At 41.6% G+C, this 22,400-nt stretch overlaps 2 protein-coding genes across 5 annotated transcripts; one reads left to right on the top strand and one right to left on the bottom strand.

Annotated features, from left to right (window-relative positions):
* Nucleotides 1–586: 586 nt before the first annotated feature.
* tespa1 (thymocyte expressed, positive selection associated 1) lies at nt 587–14,752 on the bottom strand. Of its 2 annotated transcripts, none has more exons than XM_071544518.1 (12): nt 14,678–14,752; nt 9,987–10,203; nt 9,267–9,309; nt 6,959–6,999; nt 6,552–6,608; nt 5,170–5,209; nt 4,883–4,930; nt 4,276–4,371; nt 3,656–3,864; nt 2,126–3,414; nt 1,822–1,909; nt 587–1,137 (listed from the first exon to the last, which is right to left on the bottom strand). In XM_071544518.1, the coding sequence occupies exons 2-12, from the start codon at nt 10,138–10,140 to the stop codon at nt 1,046–1,048; spliced, it is 2,157 nt and encodes a 718-aa protein (XP_071400619.1). In that variant the 5' UTR covers nt 10,141–10,203; nt 14,678–14,752; the 3' UTR covers nt 587–1,045. The 2 variants fall into 2 exon arrangements, with proteins under 2 accessions (XP_071400619.1, XP_071400618.1); XM_071544517.1 differs by lacking the exon at nt 14,678–14,752 and adding an exon at nt 11,083–11,305 and having other exon boundaries at nt 589–1,137.
* Nucleotides 13,839–22,373, top strand: sp1 (sp1 transcription factor). Of its 3 annotated transcripts, none has more exons than XM_071544519.1 (6): nt 13,839–13,889; nt 14,521–14,594; nt 15,512–16,892; nt 18,559–18,700; nt 19,728–19,921; nt 20,210–22,373. In XM_071544519.1, the coding sequence occupies exons 1-6, from the start codon at nt 13,883–13,885 to the stop codon at nt 20,512–20,514; spliced, it is 2,103 nt and encodes a 700-aa protein (XP_071400620.1). In that variant the 5' UTR covers nt 13,839–13,882; the 3' UTR covers nt 20,515–22,373. The 3 variants fall into 3 exon arrangements, with proteins under 3 accessions (XP_071400620.1, XP_071400621.1, XP_071400622.1); XM_071544520.1 differs by having other exon boundaries at nt 19,731–19,921; XM_071544521.1 differs by lacking the exon at nt 13,839–13,889 and adding an exon at nt 13,926–13,946.
* The last annotated feature ends 27 nt before the right edge of the window (nt 22,374–22,400 follow it).

Below are 22,400 nucleotides of genomic sequence, written 5' to 3' on the forward strand. Positions count from 1 at the left end.
CACTCAACTGAAACAACTCAAAGTATTGAAAACAGAATAGAGTTTGCACTACCGTAACTGTTCACTTCCTTTTGCACACTGCAGGCTGACCAAGTTTCTGTAGATCTACCTCGACTGGTATACAGTACAGTATGTTTGATGTAACCCTGACCTCATTGTCTATGTGGTCACTCCCATGTAAGTTGAAAAGGTAGTTATGCATTTTTTTTATTTTATACATGAAATAAGAAGGAAATAATCACTAGGTTGTTGGTTAGTTGAAGGTGCTGACACCATTATACACAATTCTGGCATCACTGTCTCATAGTACTGCCAAAGATAAATCAGAAATTGATCTGAGGGAGTTTTAAATCCGCAGTCAGGCTCTCAAATGTATGCCCATGGGCTGCTTCTTGGGTGGGCTGCAGGGAGGGAGGGCGGTGCGCTAGAATGTTTATCATATTGGTGGAAAATGTCACCAAATATTACAAAACAAAAAATGAACTGAAATGTGATCCCCATGTAGAACTGACTAATTTGAGTTTCTTTCCAATAAAGCATTTTTTTGACATTTCACTAGAAACATGTGTTGAAATGAATTGAAATTGAAATCTAACTCTATCTTTATCTGTTTAAATTTCTCTTCTATTCAAATAAAAAAACCCACACAATATTTCACCAAGGCCTTGGAACAGCTTTATGGTCACTGATTTACAGTGTACTGTATTCAATATGAGCACTGCGGAAAAAGCTCATGCCATGCATATCTTGAATGAAGAAACAAGTTTTTCTCATAGAAAAAAAAAGCTTACCCCTCTTCCATGTAGGGCTTATGAAAGTCTTTCACACATGCCATTGTCAGTTGGTGGGCACCTTACGATACACAAAGTGCCTTACAATGCCATGAATTTTTACAGTCTTTTGGGTCAGTTTGCCTCTAGGCCTTTGCCTAGGTACACTGTCCAAATCCTTAATTTTAGAAATTCAAAACTTTAATGCAAACGTAAATCCACAGGCGCCAAAGATTCTATATCTAACAGCATTTCATTTCACTGTGAAGTTCCTGTCATCTCCCATGTCTGTCTGAGGAAGGGCTGACTTCTTCTTCTGCGTAGCCGCTGCTGTCTGACTGCATGCTGTCCCCCCGGACCACCAGGCCTACACAAGGACACAAATACTCAGTCAGCAGCTAGACTTGTGCGTACCAATGCACAAATTCACACCTGCAGTCTGACCTCAATGCACAAACACAGATGCATATATACGGTCTCACTCACAAGCACACCTGCACAATGGCCTGTATACGCATGAGCCTGTTAGAGACAGAATTCCCCTTCCCCCTGATAAATGAATGCTCATGCACACACAAATATGAATATGTATAAACTATAAACCACAATTCCTCATACGTGTCATGTCTGACCCCAAAACAAGACCAGTGAGCACAAAGTAAAATATTCAGGCTCAGCAACAAATCTTGTGCACATACAAATTTCTTTATACATTTTCACTCAACAAACATTCTTGAGAAACTGCTGAGAAACAGTGTGATGTGCTTTATAGCTGTGTGCTTGTTACAGTAAACACACCCTATTCTTCACACATTTACAAGCGTTTTAACAGGGTGGACACTGTTTTTGGTGTGAATGGGCTTAGCAATGCGGTGACCACACCAACTCTGCCAGTCAGCACGCTATTAAGAGTTCTCTGAACAGTCAGGTTCCTGGGAAATAAAACTTTGGTGTGCCAAAAGTACAGTTCAAGCTACTGTTTCTGAACTGCTGCTGTATGCATGACCAAAATATCACAACACATTGCAGTCAAAATGAAGTATCAAACTACCTTTGTATTGATGCTTTGCTGACAATGGTGAGGTTGCTGTTCTCGTAGTTTCTGATTGTCCAAAATCTTCCTCTCCTGCACTATGCACCTATTCAGAAAAATGCATTAGGTAATATCACATATTGCATACAAGGTGTACCATGTCAGTGTGTGTGCTTGTCTGAACCTGTCTCTGTGTCTGTATGTTTGCATGTTTGTATGGCATAGTGTATGTCTGTTTCCACTCTTACATAACTAGTAGACCATATCATGAGGTAATAGATTCCATATATGCATGTGCAGTACTACTGTTATATCAGCATACCTCCTCCAGCTCAAAGGAGTTAACCGGTTGGAGGCTATTGGAGATGTGTCCCACAGCTTGATGTTTCAGCGGATTCAGGTACCGGCTGCTCCCCTGGCTAAATGCCTGCTGACAAGTCTGGACAGGTGGGGCAGTTGGACTACGAATGGAATCCGGTGCGTTCGAGGAACAGGGAGAGACATCATCACCCTCCCAGCCAGTCACAGTGATGTGATATGGGGTGTATCTACTGTTGGGGGCCAGGGAAGGAAGTAATCTGGAAGCGCCCGCCTGTCCAGCTTCGCCTGAACAGGCATCGTCTCCTGAGCCTGAGTAAGACTCCTCAGCCTTGGAGATGGCAGTTGGGTTTCCAGCACCCTTGTTTGCTAACTGTCCACTGGCTGTAAGGGGCCTTTGTGACACAGAACATGATCTATCAGGACTGCTGTCTCTCTCAGAGGAGATATGAGGTAAACTATTTGGTTCAACACCGTGAGTCTCTTGACAGCAGAAGGGCGCCTGGTGTATGCTCTCGACTATCTGTGGGCAGATTACATCATAGGTAACCTTGGCAACAGGAATCGAGTCAGCTGGCCTTGTGTTTTCATTTTGAGCCGCGTCACAGGCCAGACTTTGAGTTAAGCCACAGTCCAGTTCTGGCTGACAAGGAAAAAAGTGATGATCCGTTTCTATCACAGTTTGTCCTGATAATGATGACGCTAGAGATGTTCTTATGCTGTGAGTCCTGCTGTCAAGGTCTGTTGGTTTGTTCCCATCAACTTCAGCCATATCTGTTTGTTTACTGCCCTGCATGTCCTTATCACAGACTTTATTACCATGCTGGAGTGTGCCTATGTCCACAGCGGTCTGCTGTGTTTGCTCCACTGGCCCATTGTCACAGAATTTATCTCCATCCCTGATTGGACTAATATCCACAGTTGAACTAGTCCCATTATATTCCCCTAAATCCAGTTTCTTAGAAGTCCCTGTCTTGGCTTTGTCCAAGACTATACCCACAACATCAGGGAGGCTGGACCTTTTCCTGGGTGAGGGCTGTGGAGAGGTGGAGTCTGACCCGCGAGGAGAGCCTGTGTACAGGCACATCTTGGAGACGGTGTCCTTCAGCCTCTCCACCGGAGAACGCGGCTCACTGCGAATGCTGCTCCTGAAGCGTTCCATCCTCTCCACAGGCGAGGAGAAGGTAAACTCTGGAGGGGCCAGTTTCTGGAGAGGAGTGCGGGATACATGGGAGTAGAGGGAGTACAATGCATTGGCCATCGCTGTGAGCACTTCCACCTGTCTGAAACGACCTGTGGAAAGAATAAAAGGTAAATTAGTACTGCTGAACAAGTGCTCATTTGGTCAGGCTTAATCTCACCAAGTGCCACAGAGGGAACTTCAATAAGGAAGGAAAGGGTAAAAGGGGGCAAAGATAAAACATTAATTCTACATCCTTGAATTATTTCACAGTATCATACTCAACACAATCTTAGAGTCATTCTAAGATAACTTGTAGTACAGCGCTTCACACCAATACATCGGTGGTCTTACTGGCAAGAGAGAGGCAGGGATCCTCCTCACGTATCCGCCGAAGCTGTGACTCCAGGAAGAGCCGGAAGTTGATCCCCTCGACCTGGGAGGGGAAGGTGAAGAAGCGGGTGGGGATGCGTGCAGTAACTTGTGGCTCATCACAGCCAAAACCCAGCTGGTACAGCGTGTCCTCTGCATCCTCCGAACACAACTGCAGGACCTCAGAGACACTAGTGAGAGAGGGGGGGGGGGGGGGGGGGGGGAAGAGAGAGAGAGAGAAATACAATTGAAGATCATCTTTCAGTTCATTTATTCTGGCATGTGTATTGTATTGGCAGTCCTTATAATGAAACCCTCATAATAATAATAATAATATAAAAATAACCATTATTTATAGACCACCAGTGCTTTAAAAGATATTTAAAAATGTGCCCAATAAAAAAAAATATGAACAACAAATAAAGGAGAAAAAAGAAAAGAAAATACTAAATGGCAAATCCAATTCAACTCAAATATAAAGACCATTGTTCTAGTGAAAGGAAGCCTAAAATGTGCCATTTTAAGTGATTTATTAATGCTTGATGACCCTCAGTCTTCAGCTTAGACCTATAATACAACTCTCAAGTGTGTTGAAGCCTCACCTTGAAGTCGTTTTACTGGTGGAGGAGGAGAGGCAGCTGGAGGTCATGCTGTGGCCCAGGCTCAGTGACGGCAGACTCAGTTCCTGACGAGGCGTACTGTAAAACAAACAAGACAGGGGCACATCTGAAAGCTCATAATGCACCTAACGTACAAGATAGTATGCAGCAGAAATAGCCTTGACACATTAATCTCAATAAATAATGCAACACATATAGTCAAATATGACAACATCAACAATTGGCTAATATAGCTGGTGTTGAACTTACAAATGTTCTAAATAAGTATACTCAAAATACCTACTAAGTAGTGAGCAATATGAGCTTTCAGACACAAGAATGTATTCAAAGACCAGTCAGCTGATGAGCAAACTCAAAGCCCTACTTTGTCTTTGCTTGCCTTTGAGTTCAGAGGACAGCGATTAATAAAAGGCTTCTGTCCAACAAAACTTATCAAAGGACCACTATATGAGTGACATGGGAGGCTTGGGGGTTTTCCAAAGAGGGGAGCAGCAGTTGAAAAATAATGAAAGGACGTCAGAGTAATTTACTATACTTTACTATAGAGTGATTCCTATGGGCATAGCATGACACAAGGTTGGCCACTGACCTGGTGAGTCTGCTGTTCCGTGGTTTGGCTGGAGGAGGCGGTGGGAGGCTTCATGGTCAGCACAGAGTGGGAAGGAGAAAAACAAACAGTCAGGGCTTTGAGCTTTCTTGACTGTTGACGCAATCAATTCAGAAGCTCTGTTGTCTTCAAATGTTCTTTAAAAATTGAAAAAATGTCTCTACGTGAAGGGCCTTGTATCCGATCTATGATAAAAAAACTCTTGTTTCATGTTGTTTTATCAGTTTTATTCCATTGTCAATAGCTATGGCATAATGGTTGCTACTCACCCCACTTTGGATTTAATTCCTCCAACATTTAATGCAGAAGCTGTAACAAAGAACAAATTTCAGATTGGTAGAGGAATGTGTTGATTCATATCTATATGTCTCTCATTTTCACAGTTTATGTGTGAGCGTGCGCGCATGCAAATGTGCATGTGCATATGTTTGTGTGTGTGCACATGTGTGTTTGCAAGTCTGTGTGCATGTGTATGCTATGCTTGCCTACTCTTCGAAACAAGATTTGGTTGGGTTGCCTAGGTGAAATTTGAATGAATCTGATGGCATCTTCTAGCCAGACTAACTCAGATTTTTGCTTTGTATATCACCAGCTCAATCACAAAGATATAGAGATAGAGAGCAGGTGTTGTTGTAGATAAAGCGATCCTGTAGCTCAGTGGGTAGAGAATGGCACTAATGCTGTCAGGGTTAGGGGTTCGATTCCCAAAGAGGACACCAAATCTATGCACTTGTTGTACTGTACTGTGATGCTTTGGGTGAAAGTATCCACCAAATGGCATATGTTAAACTAGAAGGCACAAGGAGAGTGCAAACCTCCACCTTCTATCACATACATTTTAAGTTAAATTGATTTTTTGACCCTGCAAACATGCCCATAGGATTTGGAATCAAGCCTCTATCTGTGTAAGTTTCATACTATCATATGGCTACAAAAAGATAATTGTCCAGTGGCGGAAATCCAAGATCTGGATCACCACCAAAATCTAATCGATTGTTCCTTGGCCCAGCGCCTATCTGTCCACAAAATTTCATGGAAATCCAGAATGTTTTTGAGATATCCTGCTGACTGACAGACAGACACAAACTGACAGGGGTAAAACATCCTCCTGCAGAGGTAACTATGTATGGTCCTGATGCAATTGTAGTTACATTTCATGAGTCCCACCTTACCATTTATCAAAAGTGACAAACAAGGACTTCCCTTCCAATGCAGTTACACAATAGTTCCTCTACATGCAAAAACCTTCTTATTACAAATTATTTCTGACATTGCAGATTAAAGTGAGATATCTCGACTGATATGCAAAAGCCGGCTCTGCAACACATTTGCATGGGAAGTTAAAATGTGATAACAGGAGATTATGATGATGTGCATGCAGCCTATGGTCAATGGTCTATCTGTTGGTGTCTGCCCGCACACACACACACACACACACACACACACACACACACACACACACACACACACCAATACCAGCACAAGCATAAGCATAAGCAAAAACAAAACAAACATCAAACAAACATCCATGATGCATATTTCATTTTCCTACAAGGTTATTTCCTCCTTCGTTAGTTTCCTTTATGTGTGTGTGCGCGTGCGTGCGTGCGTGTGTGTGTGTGTGTGTGTGTGTGGGACAGCTCCTACTCACCATCAGCACCAAGACTCAGGTCATCTTCAAAGCTGTTGCTGGCTTTCAGCATAGACTCTATAGAAAGAACACACAATCAAAGATTTCACTTTTAAAGAGTCTTCACATCACAGTTATTATTGTGCAACCCTACACCCAAGAACAACCAAAGTCTATTTTGACTTTTTCAGATGGCCAGTGTTTAAAATCTTGTTATCTTAAGTTTCACTGGTGTGTGCATTCATAGCTGAAGTCAGAAGAGATTGTGTACTTTCCAATGATGTGTAACATTCACAGTCCAAATGATTTTGGAGTTACTGGATGCAACTGCAAGTACATTCACAGATTTCAAAATGGACTTTACGGTTATTCATCACCAGGCTTGTTGCCAGACTAGGCTTCTGTGATAGTTTTCAGTTCAGACTTACCAACACTCAGGTGACTGGAGTTCTCTGAGCATGCCCCCAGCCTGTAACAGACATCCATACATTTGATGCATGAGTACCTACACACACACACACACACCTAGGTTTTCTATTTTACAAGTGTCTAGTCTGAACTATATAATTGTCATGCTTATTCTATGAAACAAGTAATTGCAAAGGCATTAACAGTCTAGTCTGGAGCACAACGGCAGTGTAGATACATGCTTGTGACAATCACTTTGATCTTTTCCCTAATCAGCTCTTAACAGCCTTCTGAATGTGTGAACTTCCTCTTGTGGAAATGTGCACATGCTGAGCAGCACGAACGTCACGTCAGCCTCACACTTCAGCAACGCCCCAAAACTGATCTGATTATTTTCTTAGCAAATTCTGAGAACCCACATTTATCATGTCAGATCTTTTGCAACAGTCTTTCTCAATATCGTAAGCCAAGTGCAGCTTTCTGTCCAATGATAAAATAAAAATGCAATAAATCATGTCTTTCTATGCTGACGACCTTCCTCTAATCAGTTTCATAACTGAAAGAGGGAACTATTATTTCCTATCCGTTTTCTTACTGTACTATACTGCATGCTACTTTAAACTACAAGGGAAGTGGGGAACTGACTTTTAATCAACACACCATGGACCTACACAAGCGCTGCAAACAGTGACTCTTCATCATCCATAAACTGCAAACACTCCATTACAACCCCGCCACCTACTACTCCTGTACTGCCGCATAATAGAGCCCATCCTGCTATATGGCCTAATATGTGAATCTACTCACTCCTCTCTGTCGCTAATAAGAACATCCTCCTGAAAACATCTCACACAGCCTCAAAACATAATTGGCCTACCAACAACCAACATCACAGATCTACAAACAAAAGCAGTTATGTACGCAAAGCCACCACAGTAATCTCAGATCCAGTCCATCCACTTCATCACCACTGTCCTGCTCCCGTCTGCCATCACATTCCTTAATAACCATTCAGACTCCTGACTCACCTCAAACTACCTCTAACTGTATGCCTGGTGTGTTGTATGTTACGCTGTGAATGTATGTTTCTTGTGTTGGTGGTCCGATACCATTTTTTCCTTCCCACTACCGATTCCGATACCTGAACTTAAGTATCGGCCGATACCGAGTACCGATCCAATACCAGTGCGTTAAAAAAAAAATATATATATTATTATTATTTTTTAACCGCTGTATACTACTAACCCTGTATGGATGTGATATGATTGCTATCATTGTTCTATGGCCTGGCTCAGGTTAAACCCTTTGTAAAACATGAACAAATACATACAGAGAATGAATGCCATAGAACTTTATTATCTAGTTTGACAGTCAGTCATAACTGAAAAAGAACATAAATAAATAAATCTAGGAATAAATAACAATTCCTTTAAAAAACTGTTAAAGTGCAGCCACAATTTAGTAAAATAAAAGACATTTAAAATTTTAAATAGTACAGTAACAGTATAAATGTAGTATATAAGTATAGATTTCTGGGAAAATGGCCGTTTTATCCGGGTGAAATTACTTTAAAGTTGATTTTTTTCGGGGGCTAATAAATTACGTGATATCGGATTGGTGCATACACTCGCTTACTCGCCGATACCCGATCTAGCATTTTAGGCTGTATCGGACGCATTTCCGATACTGGTATCGGTATCGGAACAACTCTACTTCAACGTATCTATGTGTTTCATCTGTACTGGCTGCGGAAGCAAATTTCCTCACAGAGGACAATAAACATCTATTCTGTTCTATTCTAATTTTGAAAAAAATCAAAGTTCTTATAGAGAGAAAAGGTGCTTTTTCTTAAAGGGTGGTGAGCTTTGGTGTTACGAAACTGCCTCAGGAATAAGACTTTGTTCATATGTTTACATCTATATCATGACAGAAAGACAGACGGCCATCTGTTATGTCACTCAAATTAACAGATCTTCAGAAAGCAGAATTTATCAACTAATTGAATTCAATGCATCCTTACATTGTATGGTGTATGGGTACAACCTAAAAAGATGTATCGTTTCTTCTTCGTACTGTATAAACTGTGTACGCCTATTGTTTTTGAGAAGCATGCTCATCTAAGACTATTGTGCAGAAAAATGCTGTGGCTACCTCACATATCATTCTTCCTGGAACACACCTGACCTCAGACAGTTTCCATTCGCTAGCTGCTGTTGTTGTTTGTCAAGCCAGTTTCCAGTGACTGTCACCTTGCCCTTTAGTGCCTCTCAGAGTCAGTTCTCGAAAGTTACCATATTTGAAAAACCAAAGCCACGCAAGCTGACTCACCCGCAACCCAGGAGCCAGCTCTCAATCTTTCCTGTGGAGCATCCTGTGGAAATCGCAGAAACATAAAAAACAACAAGCTTTGTGAGCAACGTTCACAAAATAAACATCTCTTCTTATTCTTACACCCCATTTCTCTCAGCTGTTTTTTTCATAAATATACATATAGAATTTAGGAAGAATGATATTATGAAAAGTGGGATCCCCTGATGTCCCCTATGTCTAAACAAAGAAGTGATCAGAATTTGGAAATCTGGACCACTTTTCAACTTTATATGTATATACAGTATGAAGAGTTTTGTTCCAAAATGAGAAAAATGACACCCACTCTCCCCTACTGACTAATGGCATGAATGTTAAGCACATTATGGGTTAGTATTGAAGTTAGGAGTCATCATAAGGCATTTGCTTATAAATTAGTTTCTTTTTTGAGGACAGAATCATTTATGTTTTTCAAATATTGCCTGATGAATTTCAGGTAGCACGTTTTCAAAATGGATATATAGCGTTTTGGAATGAAACCTGTCATATAGAGTATTTGTAATATAAATGAAAGTGATGACAACATCCTCAGTGGGGGCATTATCTGTACACCCAGTGGAGCCTCCCAGTATTCGACTAAAATCCATAGTTGATAATGGGGATGCCAAAGCCCCTCACCCGAGCTCAAATCACTCTAAATTGTAGAGACTGGACAGACATGTGGCAAGATTCCTCACATACCGTCTGAGAAGACATCGTCGTCTGCTATAGAGGCCTGGGAGGCGAAGGGAAGGTCGCCCGGTGGGTCTTGAGGGTCCGGCTCTTCCAGGGTGAGCCACTGTCGGCTGCTGTGGATCCAGGCTCGGCGCCTCACTGTGGAAGAGGGGCTCTCCATCCCCTCGGCTCACAGGAGGACAGGGACCATGGGGCTGAAGCTGCAGACGCACGACGACAGAGCCTGGGAGGAAATGTAGACAATATAAATTTGGGTTCGACCGATGTGTGTTTTTGAAGTCTGATATACCGTTATGTTTAGACTGAAGTGGGGAAGAGCCATTGAAACTGCACTCATGTGACACTAAAACTCTCCACTGAAACCCAGACTAATGAAATTCTTTTGTGAGGATTAGCAGCTCTTTAAGACATGATGACCCACCACACCTATTCAATAGTAGAGAAATCTTTGGGATAGGTACATTACTGCCTTCAAATGAGGAATGAATTCACAAAAAACCATATTAAACAGTTAACTAATAATATGTGCAAAGAGAATACCTTTTTACTTCAGGTTTTACAAACTGTTTTAGTGTAGCTCATGTTTCATATTTGCAGTGGAAGACAATCACTGGTCCATCTGTGATATTTAGTAAAACACCAATGTATCAGCAAACCAATATATTGGTCTAACCCTAATATAAATGAGCCCATAAAAAAGTGCACAAGAACACCAAGACAAAAAGGCAGGCTGACATATAAACACAGACACAGACTGAGACACAAGCCATGAAATGAAAACGTATGGGAATTGACAAGTACTGATCAATATTACAAATATATTTACAAGACATTAGAGTATTCTGGGCGGTTTAGAGAAAGACCATTGAAGCAGATGAACAGTAAAAAAAAAAAAATGTTGGTGATGATATTGAACGAAACTCTTCTTTAAAATATCAGCTCCTTAAAAAGATGTTTCACAGTTTTGTAGATAGGAAACTGCCACTTTGAAATTAGAATGAACAGCGTGTTGTATGATTATAAACGTCTTTATCAAAATGTTTTGATTTAAAGAAAAATACCCAATTAATGAAAACACACAGAAAGAAATGCACAACTTTACCTTTATCGGCGCAGGTTTCAGTTCTGAAGCTGTGCTGCTCTTCTCGTTTCCTGTTCTCACAGCCTGGAAGTTACACTATCTGATCAATCTAAAGCAAACTAAAGCATCTCGAGTTTATCCTACATCCAGCCTGCTTTTAGTATAAGAATTCACGAAACGACACATGCCCCGTATTTCCCTTTGAAGCATAATCAGCTATGTGTCTGGATGACTTTGCGCGCAAATAGCCTACATGCGAGATGATGCACAAGTAGGAAGTGAAGTGCTTTTGCATCTCATCTGCAATAAGACAGCTATACGGCGTGGGCAGCCGCTGCGACACATCCTGCAACAACAAAAGCCCGACAGTCTCGATGAGCAGGTTGGAAATGTCAGTCGTTAAAGTTCAGAAAGCACTAGGGATAGAGCAGGTGGGGGGGGAGGGGGGGAGATAAAATGGGTCAACTATGTCCTCCAGTCGGCCATCATCTTAAGGCAAACCATCACCAATAGAAATCCTTTTTTTTTTTTTTTTTAAATATCTAATAATATTTTCAAGCATTTAGTCTCTTCCCTGCTTACTGGATTTAGAGTGCCTTGGACATTGTGTATACAGGTCAATGGTTTACTTTTCAATCTTAGTCTCATTTGATTCCCGTTCCCAGTGAGCACCTACAAAACTAAGGACATTACTTTTTCTTAACCCACAAGAGCCCCAAGTGTTACTTCTGTCTGTCACATTATAATAGATGTTTGATTTACATCAGCTAAAGATTTTATGCCAGCCTAAAAAAGTGTGTATTTATGTGGGTTTACCCTCCACTATACATCCCTAGGGTCAGGATAACATAATAATAATAAATAAGTTTTAAATTAAAGCCTATGGCTAGCCTATATCAAGTTTTTTGTCGGCTAGAGGAGTAGGCTATAGGCCCTATTTCAGTTTTTGAACTGTATAGGCCTATAGGGCTACATACTATCCTGCTGCTTCATCATGCATGGACCCCGTCTTACTTGTTACACTACATTTTGCATATAGGCAAGACATTGACAGATCACGATTAAGTCGATATTTACACTCAGACTTTAGGAGGAAGCAGTCAGAGAAAGCAGAGATACAGGGAACATTTCTTAGATGACACACTAGGTCACTATTTACGTAGGCTGTTTTTGTGTTTTACCACAACTATGCAGTCAGGGTAGGCTATTCACATTTTTACTGACTATAAAATATTTGCGTAGGCTTGACATACTTTTTGCACTACAAACTAGGCTACCTAGCTCATCTATCACATGTCCTTTCAGGCCATGGATAAATTATATCCTGCAGCAATATATCAGTTGTGGCCTAATTCCAAGTCCCGTAGGTTTGTGTGTGTGTGTGTGTGTGTGTGTGTGTGTGTGTGTGTGTGATGGAGAGAGAGAGGGAAAGACACAAAGAGGGGGGTGGGGGGGTACTATGAAATACCATAACTTTAGTGCTCCTTGCTTGAGTTCACTTCAAACAACTTTGGGTGGGTGGCAGCATATACTCTGCCTGGCTTGGGGACTCCACCCTCCGTCCAGAGGGACCTCCTGTTTACACGGGCACATGTGCTGCCACATTGACAGCCCCCTTACACATCCCAGTAATAAAAGCCCTCCCACCCGCAATCCATTTTCTCCTCCCAGCGCGGTCACAGCCAGTGCCTGTGATGGGGTCCCGTCTTCTCCACCCTCATTCCTCCCCCGCTAGCCGTTTCCCAGCCCACAAAACGCCGCCAGGGAGTGGCCAGCGGCCACGGAGGCAAGACTTAAAACCCCCAGTTTGCCTTCCTTCCCTCCCTCCTCGGCATCCGAAGTTAAGACTCGACCCTTACACAAGCTTACATTGTTGAGCGATAAGACAAAATCAGAGATGGAGCAAGGGCAAACTTTATTATTTACATGAGGGTTTGGGTTTACTCATGGCGCCTTTTTAGAGGAAAAAAACAGACCAGTCGTCAACGTCACGTCAATCATACTAAGTGGTACAACCTACCTTTTGCTTGGTCCCGCCCAATTCTCCGCCCGTGGTTCAATTACATTGGTTAGTTGCTGTGCTTTCACAAAAACAATAATTCCCATTGGACTGAGGCAACAATCCCTCGCAAGTAGCTCCTCCCGGGGTGCGCTTCTTTTAGTTTAATGGAGTACTTCACTTAAATTCAAAAGTGACAAGAGATGCTGAGTTTCCTCACCCAGCCATAATATGTAATTCAAACAATAAAAACTTAATGTGCTTCTGTACTAACTATCCTGCGGTTCATTCCATTTCGGCGTGTGATTTGTGTCTTTGACATGTCAGAATCCAGTAGGGCGGTTTTTGCGGCTAGCTTCAAATTATTGTATATTAACCAATATTAACCAATTATTGTACTTCCAATTAAAAAATATGTTACAGGCCCCTTGCCGACTGAAAGGCCTATGTACAGGAAATATAAATTAATGTTTATTCATGCTTTCACCCTGCATGCCATTGGGGAAAGGGGAAATTAAAAACTTGGATAAATAACATATTGAGCACCGTGACACCATCTTGCTTCTGTTCTGTTATTTATTTATTTTACACGCATTGTGTGTCTGTGTGTGTGTATATATATATATATTGTATATGTGATGTACCGTTTATAGGCTATTTCCTGTTCACTGTTCGTGCTCCGCTCCTGAGTAGGCTACACAGGCTTCCAAAACAAACGCACCCGTCTTTCTCCTTCATAGGGAAGCCCAGCAAGTTTGTATGAAGTTGTGAAAAGTTGTCAAGCCGAAAAAGAGCCCGAGAAACTCCTCCCGTCTTCAAATTATGAGCAGTAAGTGAACTTTTTTACTCAGTAGCCTGTTGCGGTGAACACAACGATAAGTAAACGGTTAGAAATGAGATTGAAGTATATAGTTTAGATGTCAATGTTGTCTTAAATATGATATTGTAAGTTTTATAGCTAGCTTCTCAAGCAGTTTAAAAGTACCCTACTTCTTAATTGTCGGTAGTTAGCTAACAATATTTAGCCAACTAGCTAACTCGTAACAGTAACGTAACTTTTGCTAATTATTAGCCAATTGCAACTACCTACTTACACTAACTTGGCCCGATTGCCATAAGCTAGCAACCAACTGCATCAACGCAGTTACAGCCGTTTTTGACAATTTAGCTGATATTTAAGAACGTATTTTTCTACTTATGGCAGTTAGTTCATGCTAGCTTAGCCAATAAGCTAGCTGGCCCTTCGAACACTTGTGGCTTGGATTCCCTTGCATTTCAGCTTCTTGTCTAAATTATTTAACCATTCAAGCTCCTTAAGATTGGCTATTTATCGCGTCGACCATGTGAATCGCTGTGTCTTTCCCTTGTTTAATGCAACGATTAACGTAATTGGTTAATATCTGCTGTTTTGCGGTAACGTTACTGTAATAGCAATGATCTCACAAACTCTTCTTCCGCAGATCAGCAGCAAGATGAAATGGCCGCTATGGAGAGCGGCGGAGGCTTCAGTCAAAAGCGAAACACAAATACACAAGTACGTTTACCGGACACGTAACTTGCACTTTGCCAGATCAGATGACGTTAGATTTGTGTATGAAAGTCAGGCGGAGATATTACCTTAACTTCCCACTGATGCCCTCTGGACATACTCTATTTTTTCATCATTTGTATGATTCGATCATCTCCGGCCGTGTGAAGCCACGTAAAAGACTTGTATGTGTTGTTGATTTTCTCAAGAGCACATGTCACCGGGGTGGGGAATGGGCAGGTAAATTCGCCCACACGGGGTGTTCCCGTCAAGCCCCGCACTTCATGTGTATTTTGCTCGGCCCATTTGGCTGGCCTTGGAGGGGGTGGCTAGAGGAGTGAGTCAGTTTATAGGGCAAAATAAAGTGTGGGAGGGAGATGGGTGGGTTGGGGGAGGGGAAGCCGAGCCCGCCGCTACTCTCGAAAAAATGTGGTCCCACCCATTCTCCCTCTCTGCCCCCCATTCTTTCATACCAGCCCACTCCCTGTGTAGTAGTGGAAAGAAACAAGATTGAGAAATTGCAGCCATTATATTATATGACCCCCCAAAAAATGTATGGGAATGCTGTGAAATGTAACATAACATGGTTGGGTAAGCACTTACAAAGCCAAACAGCCATTTTATTTTTTATTAAAATCAAAACTTCACTACATTAGCTGGACAAAGATTTTCATTAAAAAGCCAAAAACATTGACTTATCTGTAAATCTTCACTTGTTTTGGTGTATTTCCCTCAGTACACAAAGTTTTCATTTGTTTATGACCAAAGGCATAGAGAGCCTCATCAAGTGAGCATGTTGACAGCCATTGAAATCTTTTTTTTTTTTTTAAGTCCACATCTGTTTTAAATGGAAAGCATTTTGTAATTTCCCCTTTTCACTATTCTTGTCTTTGTCCCTTTCCTTTCATTTATTCTTTTCCCAGGACTCTCAGCAGCCATCTCCTCTTGCCTTGTTGGCAGCCACATGCAGTCGAATTGACACCCCAGGAGAGAATGATTCACCTGCCGACCAACAACAACCAAACCAGCTGGACTTGAACCAAGGCGTTTTGACCTCCACTGCCAACGGCTGGCAAGTTGTCAGCATCCAAGCATCCTCAGGCACCAACACCATCCCTACCGACTCAGTGGTGATGACAGGAGGAGACACAGGCAAGAACAGACAGGTGCTGTCACCAACGGCAGCTGCTGCAGGCAATCAGGGACAGCAGCAGCCACAACAGTATGTAGTAGCCCAGGCTCCAACATTGCAGGGTCAGCAGGTGCTCACCACCTTATCAGGCATGATGCCCAACATTCAGTATCAGGTAATTCCCCAATTCCAGACAGTGGATGGCCAGCAGCTGCAGTTCACCCATGCTCAGCAGGATCCTGCTGTATCCGCTGCTGGAGCGGGGCAGCAATTTCAGATAGTGTCCTCTCCTAATGGCCAGCAGATCATAACCACCGCCGGCAGAGCAGGCGGAGCAGGAAACATCATAACTATGCCCAGTCTCATACAGGGAGCCATCCCCATACAGAATCTAGGTTTAGGTAATAGTGTGTTGCAAAACCAGCCCCAGTTCCTGACTAACGTGCCTGTGTCCCTTAACGGAAACATCACTTTGTTACCAGTCAGTGCTGGAACGGGTGGTGCAGGGGGAGATGGAAATGGTGGAGGGGATACAGGGGCAAACCAGCAGCTCATACAACAGCCGGTGTCTTCCAGCAGTGGGTACCTCACTGGTGTGAGCACTGTGACCACGCAAACCTCCGCTTCTTATGGGATGACCCAGACGCAAAGCAGCAATGGAGCTATGACGGGGACATTTCAGCAGAATACAGCTGCTTTGGGTGTCCCGATACAGCCAGACAACAGAGATGGGCAACAGCCACAGCAGATCCTTATCCAGCCCCAGCATCTTATCCAAGGCGGAACACCCCTCCAGACCATCCAAGCCGGTACTGTCTCGACCGCAGGCGGTCAGGTATTTGCTGCGCCAACACTCAACCAGGATGGGCTTCAAAACCTTCAAATTATGCCAAACACGGGCCCCATCCTCCTGCGCACTGTAGGCCCCAACGGCCAGGTGAGCTGGCAGACCATCCAGCTCCAGAGCCCGGCAGGAGCGCAGATCACGCTGGCCCCAATGCAGTCTCTTCCCCAGCTGGGCCAGGCTCAGGGAGCTACTGCAGCTGGAGGGATGGCTGTCAACACAGTGCAGATTCCAGGCCTCCAGACCATCAATCTCAACACACTCAGCGGCTCAGGACTGCAGATGCACCAGCTGCAAGGGGTTCCCATCGCCATCGCCAACCCTGCAGGTCAGTCTTTTGCTTTTAATCTCATGTTTATAAACATTTTGAGCTGTCCTTGACCCTGGAAAGCTCCAAATGGCCCTTGTGTGTAAAAGTGCCGTATCTGTGCCTAATGATCTAATCCTCAGGCAGGCTAGTGTCAATATTTGTAATTTGCGTTAGTTTATATATTGACCATGTTCATTTTCACTTTTCAATTGGCATTTGCCACTTTTAGTTTCAGAAATGTTCCATGTCACTCTCATTTTGGCTTTGACCAAAAGACTGAAACTGAAATTCATTTTTGATTATTTTATTTCATTTTTTCAAGTTTGTTTTTGAGACAGATTACCAGGAGTTCAAGTTCAAATATTAGGCTTTTGTATTCTTGTATTTGTACTGTAATGGACCAGCTGGCAGTTGTACTGAGTAAATATCTGTGTACTTTACATAATTAGGTTTGTGTGGTGTCTATTATAAGTTATTCTTTTCCCATTATTTGCTCTAAAATGCAAAGCACCTTATTCTCTTAATCTCTGGATTTGATCTCTTTCCCACTTTGTGTGTCAACTTCACTATACTGGTTCAACCAGTTCAGCTGTTGTGACTATCAGGTTTCTGCCTATTGTTTACTTGAGTTCTTTGTGTAGTCTATGTATTTTGAATCTCTTTATTTTTCTTTTTTCGGTGATACAGCATTTTCTTAGACCGTGGTCACTTTTAAACGTAGTTGGGGTTGGCTACAGTATCTGTGTCATAGAAGGGGTGTAACTTGACCCCTCCCATCATGCAGCAGTCTTTATCATGTCTAAAGTCTTCTCCAGTTCTTTCATTGGCACATAAAGTGAGTCCCTCCCATTAGGTTTATGCCTTCCAGTCTCCATTTTGGCAAATGTTTACATTTTGTTTACATTTGTTTAATATTATGTCTGTCTCATCTATTACCGTATTTAGTGCACATCATTTGCTCAGTTATCCATGTTAAAAAATCATGTGCTTTCCATTGGCCATGCAGCACTCTTCATGTTTGGAGTTCATAAGTACAAAGCTGTTCATTTTCTCTTGCACAGTGTTGGCAGTATACACACATTTATGCTAAACATTTAATCTTACATAGTTGCTAATGCCTGTAGGAATCGGCCTATCCAGCCTATGGCCATATATTATTCAGTATTGATCATATTCAAATACTGTTTCGTAGGGATGCACCAATATATCAGCAGAGATCTGTATCGGCCATTATCAGCTTTAAAAAGCAATATCAGTATCGGTCTGATATTATTTTTACTGCCAATTGTGGAATTGGCATTTTATGAACTTTTTTTCTATTAGTGTGTCACACTCATAAAACTAACGTGGTCTTTTATTTAAAAACCACTTGATTATCTGAAGATCAGCATGTCTGAAAACCTTAACCTGGTTTGCACTGTATTTGTACTAAGATTCTTACAAAAATGCATATCTGTATCAACCGATATGGGTGGGAAAATATTTGATATCGGTATCTGCCTTAACCGTATCGGTGCATCCGATACTCTGAAATCTAATGTTTGGATTGTGTTTTATTCCTAGTCTTTATCATTCTGAACTTTGTTTTTACTTAAATATGTGTAACGCAAAAAGATTTGAAAAAACATTCTTGTTTAAATGGACAGTTTCACACTCTGGGCTGTTTTCTCTGTCACCACTGCAGGAGAACAGGTGTTGCACACAGGTGGAGAAAGCTTGGATGATAGCACAGCCATGGATGACGAGGACATAAGTCCACCACCTCAAGGACGACGTAACCGGAGGGAAGCCTGTACCTGCCCCTTCTGCAAGGATGGAGAAGGACGGTATGTCATTGAACTCGCCACATTAACTGTTTTATGGCTGCCTTCTCGGCCAAGCAGACAATACATTTGTATAGTCTAGCCTATTTATAACTCACTTATTTCCAAGGTGATAAATATGGCATCCTTATGCTTTGCAGAATGTAAATCAGATTACAAACAGCCATACATTTTTCTTTGTTCTTTTTTCATCTGCTATTTTTTTTTTTTTTTCAACGTCTGTTTATTGGTATTTTAGTCAACAAACAGTAAACAGTGTATACAAATTATATAAAGTATTTAAAAAAAAAAAAAAAAAAAGCAGTACAGAGTGTATACACAGACAACCACATTCATCTGCTTTTCTGATAGTTCTTTGACCTGAGTCTAAGAACTATCAATCATAAAAAATATGATAAAGTTGGAATGTATGACCTGGTTCTCTGGTAGAGCTGCAACGATTAATCGGTTAATCGATTAGTTGTCAACTATTAAATTAATCGCCAACTATTTTGATAATCGATTAATCGGTTTGAGTAATTTTTTAAGAAAAATACGTAAAAATTCTCTGATTCCAGCTTCTTAAATGTGAATATTTTCTGGTTCCTTTACTCCTCTATGATAGTAAACTGAATATCTTTGGGTTGTGGACAAAACTAGTCATTTGAGGACATCATTTTGGGCTTTGGGAAACACTGATCGACACTTTTCACCATTTTCTGACATTTTATAGACCAAACAACTAATCGATTAATCGAGAAAATAATCGACAGATTAATCGACAATGAAAAGAATCGTTAGTTGCAGCCCTATTCTCTGGTAATTAAATTGCCATATAAATATGGCTAAAATGTAGGGACCTCTGTGCCAAGAGATACGGACTTGTGAAACTATTACCAGCGAAACAAACCATGCATTCCCCTTTCACCTGGTTCTTAGTCTACTCACATACCAACTGAATATCACATGGGGAAAAACAGGAATTCTCTTTTACTTCAGTGTGTGGTGCGTAACATCAAGTAAAACTAATTTCTTAATGCCGCTCTTTTAGCAGTGACCCAAGTAAAAAGAAGCAGCACATTTGTCACATCCCTGGATGTGGGAAGATCTACGGCAAGACATCCCACCTGAGAGCTCACCTCCGCTGGCACACGGGAGAACGGCCCTTCGTCTGCAGCTGGTCTTTCTGTGGCAAACGATTCACCCGTTCAGACGAGCTTCAGCGCCATAAGAGGACGCACACAGGTGACACTCTAGGATAGGCTTGTGTGCATGGTCTAAGTCTGTGTTTGTCCTAACAAAAATGCAGTCCAACAGTATTAATAATCCATTTGAACCCCACAAAAAATGTATTTTCCCTATATTTCCCTACATTTCTGCCATTTGACTTTTAGTAGCAACTGTGCAATCCACTATGCAATGGAATGCATAATTCCTCATAAATTAACAACTTAAACTTTGTAGCTTGCAGCCTATTCTAGTCTGTGGTGCTACTCGCTACATCTTTCTAACTTTTTTTTTTCCCCCATTCAGGTGAGAAAAAGTTCCTTTGTACGGAGTGTCCAAAACGCTTCATGCGCAGTGACCATCTCTCCAAGCACATCAAGACGCACACGAACAAGAAAGCAGCGGCTGCCACCACCAGCACCACTGTTTCGACTGACGCCGCATCTCCTGCGGCGGGAACAGAGGCAGGCACTGGAGCGGTGGCAGCCAACGACCAGCACACCCTTGTCACCATGGAAACCTTGTCTGCGGAGAGCATAGCGCGATTAGCCAGCAGTGGAATCAACATGATGCAGGTGGACCTTCACCAAATTAATGGCAACAGCTACTGAGAATGGTGGAGGAGCAGGAGGCGGCCTTGGTGGACATTGCATTTGGACATTTAGGGTTAAGAAGGGCACGTCTGACTGCAGACTCGGAGCCCTTAAAGAGCTTCAGACGGGGAGGTGGTCATAAATGCAACACAACAGACTCTTGTCTTTGAATGTTGAGGCCGGAAGGTGGATATTTAGATAACTGTGGCATTTATGGGTCATAGGTGAATGAGATGAGTGGTTGGATTAAAATATTGACTAGAGAAATCATTCTATCATGAAATCATAAATATTTCTCTTGAAGGGAAATGGCACTACACTGACATTTGTCCCACTTGAAGACCTAGTCTAACTCGTTGATAGTGGGGATTGCAATAAAACACAGCAAACTTGATGTTGAATTGCTAGCTTGCAATAATATTTTCTCTCTGCCAGCTTCTTTTGTAAAGAGAAGACTTTGCTCTTAAATCAGACCCAGGTCCTTGCTTCCAAGGCTGTGAGCTTCCCTTCTACTTGCCCTTCTTCATCTCAGGTGTTTTCTGCCCTCTCAAACTGGGCTGCTGTATCAGGCATGGGCTTCAATACGCCTCAGTTCTGACTGGCCCACATCAGCCCAGAACACTAAATTCCACCCTAAAACTGAATCCATATATTGCTATCATTATGATCTTGGGCAACCAATGTTTGCTTCAAAGATTTCTCTGGTTGCTGCTTTTGGAGAGACTTATGTTCACAAATGGCACATGAACGATCCAAAATCATATGGATAATATGTGTTAACTGTTTTAGGGTGGATTTTCCCTGGACAGTGTAGAAGAGGGCGGGAATACATTAGGTCATGACCAATGATGTCACGGCCAGAAGCACTAATCAGTGTGGGGATGTAGGTATGTAAGGACATTGAAATCCTTATGAGAATAACTCTTTCACCTCTTATTATGTAGGTACACACATTCAAGCCATCATGCTTTGATAAGTTTATCATAGCAAAAACAACCTATTTAGATTTTTTTTTTGTATGTATATATATTTTTTTCTAATGTGTAAAGGCTACAAAAATTCTTACCATAGGAAGGATCATCTTACGTGATTGCAAGAGATTGCCTTTCAGTTGTATGAGCCTCTCATGCACAATCAATCTTAAACTTATATTATCACTTTTATATTAATGTAGATTTAATTTGTAAACTCTTGAGCCTTTCTGTCATAGAGTTATGTATGTGTTCTATACAGTCCAGATCTGGCCTAGCAGTCATTGAGATCAGTTTCAAGTTGTTTTTTTTTGCTCCTTTCTGTGGATACTTTACTTTCTTGTTTAGTCCTATCAAGTCAGAGTGAAGCATTTTGTAATTTTCATGCCCAGACAGCATAAATATTTAAGCTCAAACCAAAGGTTCAGATTACTTTTTTTATAAGCGAAATTGTTAAATCTTGTCCTTAGTCCATGAAGTTTCTTTGTAACAATTTTGGCTTTTGTAATGCAGATGTTAAAATTCTAACTGGAAAGATCCAGCTTGAGGCAAACCATGGATGCACATCTTTTTTTGTCCAAATAAATGTAAGTTGCAAAATATATGTAAGGGTCAGGGGTTTTCTGAAAAGAATTTATGCTTCTCATCACTGTTGAAATTAATATTTTGTCTGCTTTAAGTTCAGAATGACTACTTTATTTGAGAAAGGTATGCATTATAATTTGTATCATGTCAAACAAGATTTGTTTAAAAACTTATCCTTTCAAACTCTGTAGACTAAGTTCATCAGACAACAAGTGCCCTTATGTATCATGTTTTTTTTTCCATTTTAAATAAGGGATATTTTATATTGTGTGTATACTACTACTACAAATGCCAACAGCTGGATTAAAATTATGAATACAATACATTGTCTCATCTCTGTGCAAACAT

The sequence above is a fragment of the Centroberyx affinis genome, unplaced genomic scaffold, assembly GCF_046629955.1.
Source record: "Centroberyx affinis isolate AG114_WGS23_722 - 3 ecotype Tasmania unplaced genomic scaffold, CSIRO-AGI_Caff_v1 ptg004599l_1, whole genome shotgun sequence".
Taxonomy (NCBI): Eukaryota; Metazoa; Chordata; class Actinopteri; order Beryciformes; family Berycidae; genus Centroberyx; species Centroberyx affinis.